We start from the raw sequence: 15,279 nt of genomic DNA, 5'->3' as shown, positions 1-15,279 counted from the left end.
TGTACATGTCTTTGTTTGGTTTAAATGACCTTGACCTCATTTTCTTGAATCATGTTAAATTTATGTTTAACTTTTAGTAAAGCTTTACATTAAGGACTATCAACATAATATCAATGATGAGTAAAGAAGGCAAGACATTTCAGTGTTTTCACACTTGTTAGATTTTTATATAGTTTAGATTGTTGTTTAACCAGTTTGAATGGTTTTGGACTAGTAATTTTTGGATCCTTTTATAGCTTGCTGTTCAGTTTTCACCAATAATCTTTGTTGAAGACATACTTTGACCTATAATGGTTTACTTTTTACAAATTGTGCCTTTGATGGCAAGTTTTCTCATTGGCACTCATACCACATCTTCTTAATCTATGTAAGGCAGTCAATGGAATATGTTACGCATTTCTTTCATTTTCACTTAAACATTTGTAGCCTTTCATGAAGTGATTCACATCCTTCTCATGATTGTTTTTTGGACAACTACTAAATCAACTAACCCCAGACCAAGATTGTTCAATCTAAATAGCATCTTTTATAACTAACCAAGTTCAAATATCAATATAGAACTCTTTGGAAATAAACACAATCATGTAACAAGCTAGCATTCCTTTATTCTTTAACAAACACAATACACATCAATGTAAAGTGAAACAAATATTTCTTTTAATTAATTACTCTTATTTTACATCAAAGGGACATAACTATTAAACTGTTCAAAGGGAGATAATTATTTTTTCAATATGAAAATGTCACTCACTGTCTTGTCAACTTAAAGGCAATTATATAGATAATGACTATCTAAAAAGATTTTTTAATATAATTTTAAATTTCATAAGATATTAAAGTTATTGGTAAAGATTTAAAAATCAAATGTAAAATTCTACAAAAATACACATGAACAATGGACGGAATAAATAAATAAATAAATATTTATGTGAACTACATGTATTATTTAATTCATTCAGTTCTATTCTTATATTGTCTATTCTGGTAAAAGATCGTCTCCAACATCTTCATCAAACAGCTCATCATGGTCATTACGCTTATTTGCTGCTGTTTTTGGTCTTTCCATCTGTGGCCCTAATGGATCAGAATATGTGGAATCTGTAGAAGAGAAAATCATACTTTTTCATATCTCTCAAACAAATATTTTTTCATTCTCTCTTGAAAACATTTACTGATGAAATAATTGACATATATTATTAAATCTTTGACTAGTTGGATTGATTGTGTTTTGGTTGCTAAACATCAAGTCCTATATATGTCAAGTATTCAGGACAATCTTTGACTACCATATTTTGCGGACTAAAAAACGCACCCCTAAATAAGCTGCACAGCCGTTTTTTGGGGGGAGGATTGTATTTTTCCTTACATAAAATGCACCTGCATATAAAGGTAGTTAATTTACAATGCAAAGATGTACATACATACAGAATATTACTATTAGTCCTCCCAGAAAACTACACTACAATGCAAAGATGTACACACGTACAGAATATTACTATTAGTCCTCCCAGAAAACACACTCCATTTACTGAATCATTTTATGGGAGTATAATAGTGACTAAATTTGGAAGTCAGGGGGAAACTTTAATATAATCTATCTAAAAAAGTAACTAAATACTGTGATTTCGTTTATATTCAGGGTTATAGATTTGTAGATAAGGAAAAATAATCATCCCATAGACATTTGATTTTGTAGTTTAGAGAAAGTCTGCATAAAAGACAATAGAAAACTAATATTTTGTTGAACATTTAAATTTGTGGTTTATGACTACCAAAGAAAATTGGTATCAAATGAAGAATAATGAATTCAGTTTCTCACTTACTGTAAAAAAAATAATCAGAATTAAGCTTTGAGTTTGCAGAAGACCTGTTGTGATCATAAAGAAGGCTTGAAAGCAAGTACAGTTGAAAATGTAAACTGACCCAGTCACCATTCAAACTTATAAGCAACTCTGCAAGGTTGTTACAGCTTACACCAAGAAACTGAACAATACGATTATCAGAGGACAGTACACACACAGTAAAATATTGTGATAAAGAATAAGCTAGAAGTGACACACAATAAATAAATTGAAATGTATATAATATGAAGAAATTGACAACATCTCCCTTTTACCATTAACTTATACATAATAGTGTTCTCCCCAGGCTGTTTAAGCCTTCAGTATTTACAGATTTCATGGTTTTGTACCACTTCAAAAGGTTTTATTTTTCTATATCCAAGCATTATAGTAACACAAACCCTACTTTGTTAATCAGAATAGAAATATTAAGTTTTGACAACCTGTTGACTCGCAGGGTTTGCAAAAGCATAAATTATACACATTTTATAGTTGTTAGGGCATTCTTTGTTGGTACTTGTTATTTTAAATATACATGTATAGCTAATTAATATGATTTAAAAAAGATGTGGTATGATTGCCAATGAGACAACTATCCACAAAAGACCAAAATGACACAAACATTAACAACTATAGGTCACCGTACGGCCTTCAACAATGAGCAAAGCCCATACCGCATAGTGATGCCTATTCTGTTGATTTATCTGCAAACATTACATTTAAAATTCAAAAGAAAGCTTGTTCTAAGCCAATGAAAATTGACATAGGCACAGTAAGAATATATAGTAAAGCATGGTATATATAGAAACACAGAATACGAACCTGATTGTCCTATAAGATGCATGCAAAAAATACAAATGTATCAGCATGCAATATGTATATGCAAAGTCCCAACTGTTAAAGTACTGTGAATTCAGAAATTATTGCGAAAAATGTGACAGGGTTATAGTCGCAATAATTAAAAACCACATTTTGAAATTTTGTATATAAATCAAACAGGATTTTTCAGAATTAAGCAAAAATCAAAATCACATTTTAGGGTAAAATAACAAAATTGCAATAATAAATGCTCGCAAAGTTTTCTGAATTTGCAGTAAGTAAATTAAGTTCTTTCTTTCTTCAATGTATGAATGAATATACATACATCCAAATTCTTGCAAATGATATACAATTAAGTACCTTCAAGGTCCTTCCCACAAAATAGGAAGACAGAAATAACTTAAAACAGATGAGACAATTAATACTATGACATTGATAATGTGGGTAAGGACTGTTCCAAAATATATAAAACGGAGGGATGAGAGGCATTCAAATTATTTAAATTTAGGTTGTTGCATTAGAATTCTGTAACAATTACCTTTTTGTCTTATGGGGTCAGGGCTTTAAAAAGTGCCTCCCATGCCTTCGTGAATTTAATTCTGGAACAGCCCTAAGCAGCCTAAACAGATATTCTAAAGCATATAAGATAAATATTTCTTATATCTTTATATTCCTTTTACATCTTCATAGCAATATGAAATATTCCCACTAAGAAGAGAGGAAATACTATGTATATAATATATGTAAACTAAAACTGAATGGTATACCCCTGCCACAAATTTGAAGCTATACAGATTCAAATTAAAAAAAATCAGAGGTAGATAGCACAGGCAAACTGAATTGACTGGGATGTTGACTCTACATTAAGAACAGTGTAGAAATTTTAAACAGGCATACTAAAAAAAATTAAAAAATCAGCTTTGTTGAAATTTGCTTTTTACTATCCATAGCTATATTAACAAGTGAATTGGACAAAAGCCATAAAGACAACTTTTACAGACCCTTGATTTGATTCCTCTATATCCATAAAACAAACTTTTAGGTATAATTATAATTGATCCTGCATGAAGAATGTATGAATCTACCAATTTTAAAACTTAGCATACAATTATTTGTTCATAAAGCATACTACATCAGCATATTTTTAAGCACAAGTATAGATAGCAGTAAATAGTATCCTACCAATTTCCTGTTTGTTGCTAACTTGATATGGTTTACCATCATCATCATATTCTAGTCGATTTCCACCTGACCTTCGACCTTTAGAGCTAGGTTTCCTTGACCCTCCTGCACTAGTTTCTCGATCTGTAAAAAAAAAAAAAAAAAATTTCTAAATTTATCATTCATTTGTATATAAAATACAATGAAGCAGAAACATTTCAGATCAAATAAAGAATTACGCTAGTTTACTCTGGTGTCCACTCTAGATCTATCAATAATGCAAGTAGAGAGTCAGTTAAGGTTTTTATCTATGTAGGAATTTGAAAATCATAAAAAAAAATCCCAAAACTACTGACATTTTTGTAAAACTATGCTATGCACCTCATTAAATGATAAATGCATATGGGGATTGTCATTATGGTGCAGTTTTATCCATGTTTGTCAAGTCATCTCCGAGAACTAAGCTGGACAAATTTTTTTAATGTAAATTCGTAAGAATTACAATATGTTCCTCCCTTTTCTTTGTGTGTTAAAATTCTTTCCATCCCTTCCCCTAAAAAACCTTGCAATTGAGATAAGAATATCAACTGATTCTGTTTAACAATCATATAAACTTTGATTCCAATCCAACCAATAGTTCAAGAAATTGTGACATAATTCTAATGAACCTTGAAGTTCATGACTAAAGGTACTTAACAAATGATAATACTATTACAATATTTTGTTACTCTTATGAAATAACACCTACCACTTCCAGCACTACCTTCACGTTTGGCTCGACCACTACCTCTTCTTGTTCCACTACTTGCACGCTAAAAAATACAAGTCATGACTTTTTATCCATGGCATCAACAAAAATCCATCTTTGTTAATTAAGTTCAAAGGATATACAGATTTGGTAACAGAGAATTTAAATGAAATGACAGACAATTATTTTCTAATCAACAGAACTGCACATGATATTAAATAATATGAGATTTAGTATGATTGCCAATGAGGCACTATCCACCAAAGACTAAAGATGAGAATGTCTATAACTGCATAATAAAGCATTTTTTACATAAATAAGGCTGTTAGTTTTCTCGTTTGAATTGTTTTACATTGTCTTATCGGGGCCTTTTATAGCTGACTATGCGGTATGGGCTTTGCTCATTGTTGAAGGAAGTATGGTGACCTATAGTTGTTAATGTTTGTGTCATTTTGGTCTTTTGTGGATAGTTGCCTCATTGGCAATCATACCACATCTTCTTTTTTATATTTAACACTTTATTAGAACTATAAATGACAAACTGGATTTCTCGGCTGTACTGCTCCTGAACATGCCGTTGTAATATAACTCATCTTTATGCTTCTAACACAAATGCACAATGCAATGTACTGTAAATCAATATGTTATTCTTTATACCTTTGTTCAAATTAGGTGATACCAGAATAAAATGATATGTAACACTGAGCAAAACTAATACCATAGGTGGTAAGCTATAAAAGGTTGTGGTCAAACAACATGAAAAAAACAAACGAAACAATAAAATGGAGAAAGTGTTCAAAGGACACAGTTGATGCCTCAGCTTGCATAATCATATAACCTTATAAAGGGACATAACTCATGGCAGGTAAAATTTATGCTTCTATCAAAATTCATACTTGATCTGAGTTTTGAGATATAAATAAGCATTGTGTATAAGATTCATATAATTTGGTTGAAGGAAACTTAGGTTAGAGAACAGAAACAAAAAAAAATCAACTTGTAAAGTGATGTAAAAGTGATGCCACCCAAATTCAAACCGGTTATTATTTGTGTTAAGAAGCATTGTGCACAAGCTTCATTAAATTTTGATGGGGCAAACTAAAGTTAAAGAACAGAAATCAGTTTCGGGATGTACGCACAGACGTACAGATGGACAATCTATCTTTTCCAATACGATATCTTATTATTTACCTGGTCTTTCAGTTCTTTAGCTTTCTCAGCTTTCTTTAACTTTGTGGCGTACTCCTGGGCCTCTTTTAAACCAAGATCTGAACAAATCCTCACCAAAAATTTCAAACCTACAAATCAAATATAATATTGCTCATTAATTACTTAATATATATGTAAGACTCAAATCTATGGTTGGTTCCAAATCTATGGCAGATTCCTAATCTATGGCAAATTTGACGTCATGCCATCCCAAATCTATGGCAGATTTTTTACAATCCTAATCTATGGCAAGTTTTGTAATTTCCTAATCTTTGGCGGATTTTTATTGTGTCCAAGTCTATGGAAAATGAATTGCAAATGGAAAATAATGCAGTACACATACGACCATTAACTTGCATTATTTAAACAAGTGAACATGTACGACAACGAAAGCATGTCTATCATCATTTGTGAAATAAACAGTAAATACTGGTCAACAAAATCATGGCGGCAAAAAAACGTAAATGATGAATTCATAACATAAATACAGACTTCAAGATTGAAATAATGTGCCTCGTAAAAATAAACATTTTCTAATCTGTGCATTTATTTAACCAACTAGTAAGTAACGTTAAGTCCTTTAACAAACAAGGTAGATTTTTAATAAATAGAAAAAGGGGGATAAATAAAAATGAACAGTTTGAATGTTCAAATAATATGTTATTCATCGTTATGGCATCTTTTTTTATTTTATGACAATCTAAATAAAATTGGTATCCGTTAATTTCATGTTTCACTTTATAAGCTTTGCCAACCGTAGACAGAAAAAATGTTTACTATAAAAACTCCTTTTCTGAAATATCCGTTACTAATAAAAGCGGTGTCCTAGTTCATCGAGGACTTCGACCGGTACAGCACATTGTGTCCCTTTTCCGGAAAATGGGTCACGTGATCTTTATGCATGTAAAACATCGTCAAACTGTTGTCATCTAGAATGGTGTTCAAATCTATGGGTTCCGCCATCATTTGCGGCGGCGACGATGTAATATGGTGTTATTGAATTGTGACGTTATATGTTAGATCTGGAGAAAACAAAAATCTGCCATAGATTTGAGTTGTTTGGCGTTTGTAACGTCACATTTGCCATAGATTAGGAATCTGCCATAGATTTGGAACCCGCCATAGATTTGAGTCCTACATATATGACAACAACATACTGTGGATTCATTATTTTTTATTGGATACCTATTTTCAAGGGTTTTGAGGGTACAGGAGAACCACAAATTTATGTGTTCTATGAAATTTTTTTTGTCCTAAAGGCTTGTATTCAGAAATTGGTAAAATCGTGAAATTAAATATCCACAAAAAATGAAATCCACGAAAAATAAACAAAACTACAGTATTTAAAACAGAAATTAACCAAAAGTTAGTGAGCAATTACATATATCATATTGTACTTGCACAAATAAAGCCTAAATGAGTGATGTCTTAAAAATAACAATTATATTTAGATTTTTTTTAATATTTTCTTAACAATAAAAAAGTTATTGCATGAATATTGCTCCTTAGAAAGTATTTGATTTGATTGCCTCCCATTATTCCAACTGATGATTTTAAATAGCATAAAAATTGTTGTAAGTTTGCACTTGGACATTTTGATCGATTTAAACTGGATCGGTTCACTCAGATCAATTTAAGTACAATGTGAACACTTTGAGCCGATCTTCAATCTTAAATCAAAACACCAAAAAAGGTAGATTAGTTTAGATCTATCAAAAGTGACCTGAACTAACATTAAATGCAAACCCAAAGATTGATCTTACCTGGCACAATTGAATCCAAAATAATTTGTGTGAATGTATGGATGCAAGTTTACACCAGTATCAACATTAGAACTTGTATATTTAAGTGAAACAATAACTTTTCCATTTTTTTTTTGGCAAGAGTGTGCATTAACACATTAATTTGATTAAATATTTCTATTTATACACTGTGTTTACAATTTCCCAGGTAATTAGGTCAGATTGATTGTAATTTTACTTGTAGTGTGATTCAGATTAGAGCATGCCAATAGAGATCGTTATGATTAAAGGTGATATGAAGGCTAACTGGTTTTATTTAGATTGATTAAAAAAATGCTAGTACGAACAGAGTCTAACATTACATAAAAACTTACATTCTACATTTTCCGGGAACTTCCTGTGTATATGTTTGTAAGTTTCCAATGCTTGTTGATAATTTCCACTTCGTCTGTGACAGCTTGCTATCATCAACTGCCATTTCACTTGGTTAGGTCTGAAATAGTTAACACTATATGTTACTGAATGGGAATTATTTTTAAGCACACAGAATATAATACAGGTAAACTACATGTGTCAGAACGACAAGAATGGCCCCGTCTCAAAAATTTGAAAGATCTGCAATTTCAACAACACATTTAGACACAAACATGATGGTAGTCTCACATATCAAAATTCAGCTCAAAATATGAAGGTGTAAAGAAAAAAGTCTGTATAACTGATTTTCAACAATTTATCAAAGTCCAAAGACCGTAACATCGGCAAAAATTAGAGGAGCTAAACAAAACTTGAACTTGATTTGTAACTCATCATGGTAAACTCACATACAAAAAATCAGCCCAATATCTGAAGGTGTTTAGAAAAAAGTCTGTACAACTATGATTTTCAACAATTTATCGAAGTTCCAAACCCAAAATAAGCATAGTGGAGCAAAACCTAACTTGATCTGTAACTCATCATAGTTAACTCACATACCTAATATCTGAAGGCGTTAATAAAAAAATTCTGTAAAATGTATTGTTACGGAATGATGGAATGATGGAATGACGGAAAAGAGTATAACTATATGGCCCGACAACTTTGTTGCGAGGCCATTTGTTTGGGCTGTAAAAAGGTCTGAACAACTTCTAGGCCAGAATAATTTTGAATGTGTTAAGTCTTTTCTTTTCTTGTATTTTTATGCTATAAACAAATGCTAGAATTTAGAATTATCTAGTTTGCTTTAGAAATTATTTCACAACACAATAAATTCTTAAATATATAAAAACTTACTGAACAATAGCAGCTCTCTCAAAATAGTGTATAGCCTTCTCACAAAATTGAGAATCAATATAGTATGCCCCTAACCATTCTATAACAGGAATGTTGGATGGAAAATATCTGTAAGACTGAAAATAAAATAACAAAAGTGTTTACATTTTTTTAACATTTGGAAACATATCTTAAATTTGAAATTTCAAACATTCATCTTAACTTTTGGTGCCATAAGTTTTTAATTCGAACTGTATAAAACATTTTTATAGATGTATAGCATTGAATTAAAACCTTTCCCTTTGATCAGTTGCTGTTTACCTGGCCATTCAAATTTTTGCAAATTGAACTGCCCAACTTGATTATTAAATAAAATAGCTATTGTTTTCTGTGAGTTTAAATTTTGGAACAACCAGAATAATCAATAACTCATTAATTGATTGGTTTTTTAAGGTGGAATCTAAAATTCCCACTAAAAAAAACTGAAACATATATTGAATTCGGCTTTTCAGAATCTAAAGGACAATGAGTTTCTCATTATTCGTACACCAAAATGAAAATAACATAAGGTCATTGAATGCATTTCCATTGTTTAGAACATTATAAACCAAACACATCTTGTAAATGTATGCTTTTGAAATGAATATCATTATACAATGGGGACTAACTGTGCACCACTTATTGCGGACCTCCACTTATTGCGGACCTCTTTTTGTATTGTTATGAGTTACAATTTATGACAAAAATAAGCAAAGACCCATCAAAACAACATCTGATAAACAAATTTAATAATACTTTTAGATATTTGGATGATATTTTGGCTCTCAATAATGACGACTTCAGTATGTATATTAATGAAATTTATCCTGCTGAACTTACTTTAAATAAAGCTAATACTAACAATGACCACTGCCCTTTCCTCGATCTTGATATATATATCACTAACGGAAAGCTGATTACTAAAATTTATGATAAAAGGGATGATTTTTCATTTCCTATTGTTAATTATCCTTTTTTAGATGGTGACGTTCCCTTGTCACTATCTAACGGTGTTTATATATCTCAACTTGTACGATTCGCTCGTGTATGTAACAATGTTTTAGATTTTAAAGAGAGAAATTTATGTATTACTGAAAAATTATTACACCAGGGTTTTCGATATCACAAACTAGTCAAAACATTTACTAAATTTTATCATCGGTATAAAGACATCATTCGTAAATATAGCTCAACATGCAGACTTCTTATACATTCAGGTATTTCACAACCAATTTTTTATGGAAATATTCTTTATAAAGCACAAAGGTGTCAGTATTCACCTCAGAAACTTACAAAACCTTTGAATAGACTTATTAAGGAGGGATATAATTACGATACTGTTGTCAAGTCATTAAAGATTGCATATATTGGCATTAATATTGAGTCACTGATAAGGTCTTTGCGTCGGAACTAAACACATTTATTCTAAAAACAGTTGTTGGCATGACACAGGTTATGTTCTTCTCATATATGGTATGATGGTATGATACTAAACCCCTAACGGGAAGGATTGTGCCTGATGTTCATATGATGAAATCATAATCTTTCAGTCAGTTTAATTGAAGTCTGGAGCTGGCATGTCAGTTAACTGCTAGTAGTCTGTTGTTATTTATGTATTATTGTCATTTTGTTTATTTTCTTTGGTTACATCTTCTGACATCAGACTCGGACTTCTCTTGAACTGAATTTTTAATGTGCGTATTGTTATACGTTTACTTTTCTACATTGGTTAGAGGTATAGGGGGAGGGTTGAGATCTCACAAACATGTTTAACCCCGCCGCATTTTTGCGCCTGTCCCAAGTCAGGACCCTCTGGCCTTTGTTAGTCTTCTTTTATTTTAATTTTAGTTTCTTGTGTACAATTTGGAAATTAGTATGGCGGTCATTATCACTGAACTAGTATAAATTTGTTTAGGGGCCAGCTAAAGGACGCCTCTGGGTGGGGGAATTTCTCGCTACATTGAAGACCTGTTGGTGACCTTCTGCTGTTGTTTTTTCATTTGGTCGGGTTGTTGTCTCTTTGACACATTCCCCATTTCCATTCACAATTTTATTTTGAAAATATTACATAGAATGCATTAGATTCTGAAATAGTGAATTATATCTCTTTAGTCTAATTGTTCCAGCTTGTTAATATACCTACATCATAATAGTATTGGAATGCTTGTGACTTGTCTCCTTCATTGTCATAAATCTCTCCTGTTCTAGCCAGTACTGATGTATCTGTTGGTGCAACACCAATCAACTGCATAAACCTGACAAAGAAAATCAAACATTTTACTATCTGTTTTAGCATTTATTAATGACACATTCAACAAATTGAAGATTATATCATAGGAGGAATTTTTTAGAATAGCATGATACTTGTATCTCTTATATTTTTTCCCCAATATCATTCATGTAACATTACATAAATTACACATAGGTGAGATGGTGATGGAGCAGATTGCTAAACCTAGAAAATAGTGTCAACTGAGGCAAAGCTAACGTGGATTTAGTTTTTTTAAGTGAAAACAATCTGCTCTATCACTCTCTTGGCTATGTGTTATTCAATTCATTGTACTGAATGTATTGTTATAATCGTCTATTAATTTTCAAATTCAAAATAATAAACTATTATGGTAATAAAGTATGAGCCATGGGATAGAGTTAACTATCTCCCTGTATTAACAAATAAAAATCTGGCATTTTAACATTAAGTATACTATTTATCATTATCAAGACACATACCACTCTGTTGCTTGTGCTGTGTCTTCTAATTGATCATGTCTGTTACTTGGTTAGGGAAATATATTATTATTAAATAAATGGTATTTTTGGTCGACAGATTAATCAATAATTTGAGATGAAGAATGAAACTGCTCTTCTTAAACAAACTTTGTACTATAAGTTAAAGTATGTAAAGTAAATGCAATCAAACAGATTGCGTCCGTGAATTCTGTCAGAAAAAGGACAACTTAAAAGAAGATTTATAGAACAAATAAACTTTAACAGAAGCCATTTTCAAAAATCATGGAAGAAAATCCCTGGTTAGTGATTGAAACATGATAAAATTTCAGCCCTTAAAGTGAAAACAGTTTGCCTGGAAATTCAAACAACATTTATAAAGTGTAGGTATCAGCTTTGAAAAAAGTTCCAATGAGAACACAAGTAAAAAGATCTATGGGCTGAAAAACACTGGTAGAAAAATAATATTGATGATTGAATAACCTAATCACCATGTTTACAACAACTATCTATATACTGTGGATTCATTATTTTTCGTTGGATACCAATTTTCGTGGATTTCGTGAGCATAGTCAGACCACGAAATCAAATATTCAACAAATGATAATTTTTCTATAGGTTTGTATGCAGACTTCAGCAAAACCACGAAATTAAATATCCACGAATATGCAAGTTTTTCTTAATCCACGAAAATAAATGAATCCACAGTAACTTGAATTTCGAAACAAAAGGATACATATCAGCAATCTGGTACATAACTTGTGGACTGTTTCTCAGTATAGCGTGAAGCTTGTAGAAACAGTCTAATGCATCCTCTAAACGTTTCAGGTTCTTATTGGTCAGTCCTGAAACATAGATATTACAACATATATTGAGGATCAAAATTAATGCTGTATACAGGGCATGTATAATCTGCTGCTCTTACCCCAAATTTAAAATTGTCAGAGAGGGGTTCTGAGTAATGTATACTTAAAGCAAAAAGTATGAGAGTAACTTAATTTTATGATTATTGTTTTAAATACATTCAACTATGTTTGAACTTTACTTTTTAGCAAGTGCAATATTTATTTTCAAATACTCCAACAATTTACCTAATCCATATCAATATTCATTTTTTTCATTTCAGTCTTTTATTTTCTGATTAATATTAAAATACAATGCTTCATTACAAAATTTTCTTTTCTTATCAAACAATTGCATACATATAAACTATAGAACATTATTAGTTCGTGTACTTATTTGTTTAGTTTTGGTGTTCTGGACGTATGAAGGTTTTTCATTTGAAATTTTCAACCAGTGACAAAAAGTACTTTTTTCCTGTGGAGTTAGAAGATGTGCAGTTTATATTGCGACATTATAAGTTATGTTTCTTTAGTTTTATAAATTTTGATTGTCTGAGTCTCTTATTTTTTCTTTTGTCTATGATAAAAAAAATTGATTTATGGTTATTCGTTGTCCCTTTTGCAATCTTTTCCTCCTTTTTTATATTTCAAGCAGGTTCTTTTCTTTAATGTTTTTTCAAGAGTAGTAAAGCAGAGCATACTGTTGATTCAATATCATTTGTTTAATACCATTTTTCATGGGTATAGGTGGACAACAAATTTAAATGTTCAACAGTTTACACTTTTTCTATAGATCTAAAATTGGTATGCAGTGATTGGCAAATCAACGAAATCAAATATCTGCAAAAATGCAAGTGTACCGCAATCCAAGAAAATTGATAACCACAAAAATAAATGAATCCACAGTAAACATTCTTTATGCCACCTGTTAACATTGTTTCTAGTTTGGTTGACAATACATCATATTTTTTGCTAAAGAACTTATATTTTAATTTTAAAACTGCTTTAAAAGATTACCTAAATTATACTGAGCCTCCACACAAGAAGAGTCATTCTGCAAAGCCTCCTTATAAAACTCTCTTGCCTTCTCAAAATCTCCTTTTGTATATAATACATTTCCTTTGTTTACAAGAGCTGAAAACACAATAGAATTTTTCATCATAAATATTCATCATTTAAAATAGATTTTTTAAACATGTAGTTATGTGTGTGCATAAAAAAAACAATTCTAGATACGAGATTCAGTATAAAACTGTAATATAAATCTAAATCAAAATTTGGTTACAAATAAAAAACAATGGAACCAATTTGTTCCCACTTACATGTTCAAGGTAAAAATTTTCCTTTGCACAACAAATAAATTTCAGCATTTATTCTTTTCGTGTAGCATGCCAAAGCTCATTCAAATTTATAAAAAAAAAATCTTTTCCAAACATTTAGAATCATTATGACAACTTTTCTATTAAATATTAGTGACATAGCGTATAACTGGTACAACTTATGGTTGAATAATGTCATGGAATAGATAGGTTTCAATATGACATAATTTGAGTTTCCAATTTATCCCTTGGCTGCCAATTTAGAGTGGAAAATGAATGATTTTCCTTTCAATGACAATTTTATTGTATCTTAGTGAGGAATCAAGAAAGCCAAACGAAAAAACTTATTTCTAAATTCTAGCAATCAAAATAATTAAACTTTGGCAGATTTATGAAAGAATTTTAGCATGTAGACATGGCAACTAAGGGAGAGTAACTCTTGTTCATATTGTGTCAATCAAATGAGCCTCTTTGTCAGTATTTTACATACCTGAAGGATTATATCTGTCTGCCTGCATGGCAACCTCAGCATACTTGTCTGCCTGGGCCATGTCATTTTCCTTTAAAATAATTCACATACATTTAAGCAAGAATGTTATTAAAAATATCTAATAAATTACAGAAGGAACAACAAATAGGTTGTATTGGTGTTTTTGAGACATGGGATAGCAAGATTGCTGGAATTCAATACAGAAACTTTTGCACATTGTATTCCCATACACTGGATATTGCAGTTGGGTTTGCACATAAGAAATTGAAAAGTTTTAAAAAATGGATTTTTTTTTGTAAAGCACACAGTGAGATCTCCTTTAAAACCTCAATTCACGAAAAGCAAAAGTCTTACATCAACAGCCAAAATTGAAAGATCCCATTAAATTAACCATAGTTTAACCCCCCTTTTTTTGTAATTGTCACTTTTTCTGTTTGCAATAAATTCTTTTATTACCTGTCAAATTAGACTACTCTATAAATTTTATGTGTCAATTCAGTTATTGAATGTAGTGTGAAATTAAAAGAACCTTAAGAGCCACAGTATATAAAAGATACCACCAATATCATAGTTGAGAGAAAAAAATCAGAGCTTAACCAAAAACGATTAGATCAGAAGGGGAAGGTTCACTCTAAAAGAATATAATACATATGTATCAATGTAAATTGTGAAGAATATTGACATGCATATTTATATTGTGTCAGATGAGAAAAGGTGTAAAAACATGCCAAGAAATATGAAAGTAGAAATATAGGTGCCAGAAAATGCAGGCGTTTTGCATTGTAAACACACGCTTGAATAGTCTTGTCTGTTGTACATCCAACTCCAAATTTTTTTTTTATTTTATTAGCTCACTTAGATATTTACTTACTTTGTGTGTGATATTTCAACACAAATAAAATTATTCCAAAAAATACAAAAAAACTAATTAAAATAACAAACAAAAACAAAAAATTATTTTCAAGAAAACATAAAAAAAATTTAAAAAATCACAAATACTTTAGTTAATATTTTATTCTACAATGAATATCTTTTATCATGAGCGAAATTAACTCCAAAATTAAATAAGCTCAAGAAAAAAAATATATATTTTA

At 30.6% G+C, this 15,279-nt stretch overlaps 1 protein-coding gene across 3 annotated transcripts in view; it reads right to left on the bottom strand.

Moving 5' to 3' along the window:
* Positions 1-585: 585 nt before the first annotated feature.
* LOC134687228 (intraflagellar transport protein 88 homolog) overlaps positions 586-15,279 on the bottom strand; it is a 30,382-nt gene continuing 15,688 nt past the window's right edge. For all 3 annotated transcript variants that reach the window (XM_063547359.1, XM_063547360.1, XM_063547358.1), the window contains exons 15-25: positions 14,186-14,255; positions 13,394-13,510; positions 12,271-12,379; positions 11,538-11,576; positions 10,951-11,062; positions 8,790-8,905; positions 7,895-8,013; positions 5,761-5,867; positions 4,570-4,633; positions 3,843-3,965; positions 586-1,098 (exon numbers count right to left, since the gene is read on the bottom strand). In XM_063547359.1, coding sequence (XP_063403429.1) covers positions 977-1,098; positions 3,843-3,965; positions 4,570-4,633; positions 5,761-5,867; positions 7,895-8,013; positions 8,790-8,905; positions 10,951-11,062; positions 11,538-11,576; positions 12,271-12,379; positions 13,394-13,510; positions 14,186-14,255 — 1,098 coding nt within the window. In that variant the 3' untranslated portion in view covers positions 586-976. The remainder of the gene's footprint in view (positions 1,099-3,842; positions 3,966-4,569; positions 4,634-5,760; positions 5,868-7,894; positions 8,014-8,789; positions 8,906-10,950; positions 11,063-11,537; positions 11,577-12,270; positions 12,380-13,393; positions 13,511-14,185; positions 14,256-15,279) is intronic.

The sequence above is a fragment of the Mytilus trossulus genome, chromosome 10 (genome assembly GCF_036588685.1).
Source record: "Mytilus trossulus isolate FHL-02 chromosome 10, PNRI_Mtr1.1.1.hap1, whole genome shotgun sequence".
NCBI classification, from domain to species: domain Eukaryota; kingdom Metazoa; phylum Mollusca; class Bivalvia; order Mytilida; family Mytilidae; genus Mytilus; species Mytilus trossulus.
The sequence above is the reverse complement of the archived record's forward strand: the minus strand, read 5'-3'. Positions and strand labels throughout refer to the sequence as shown.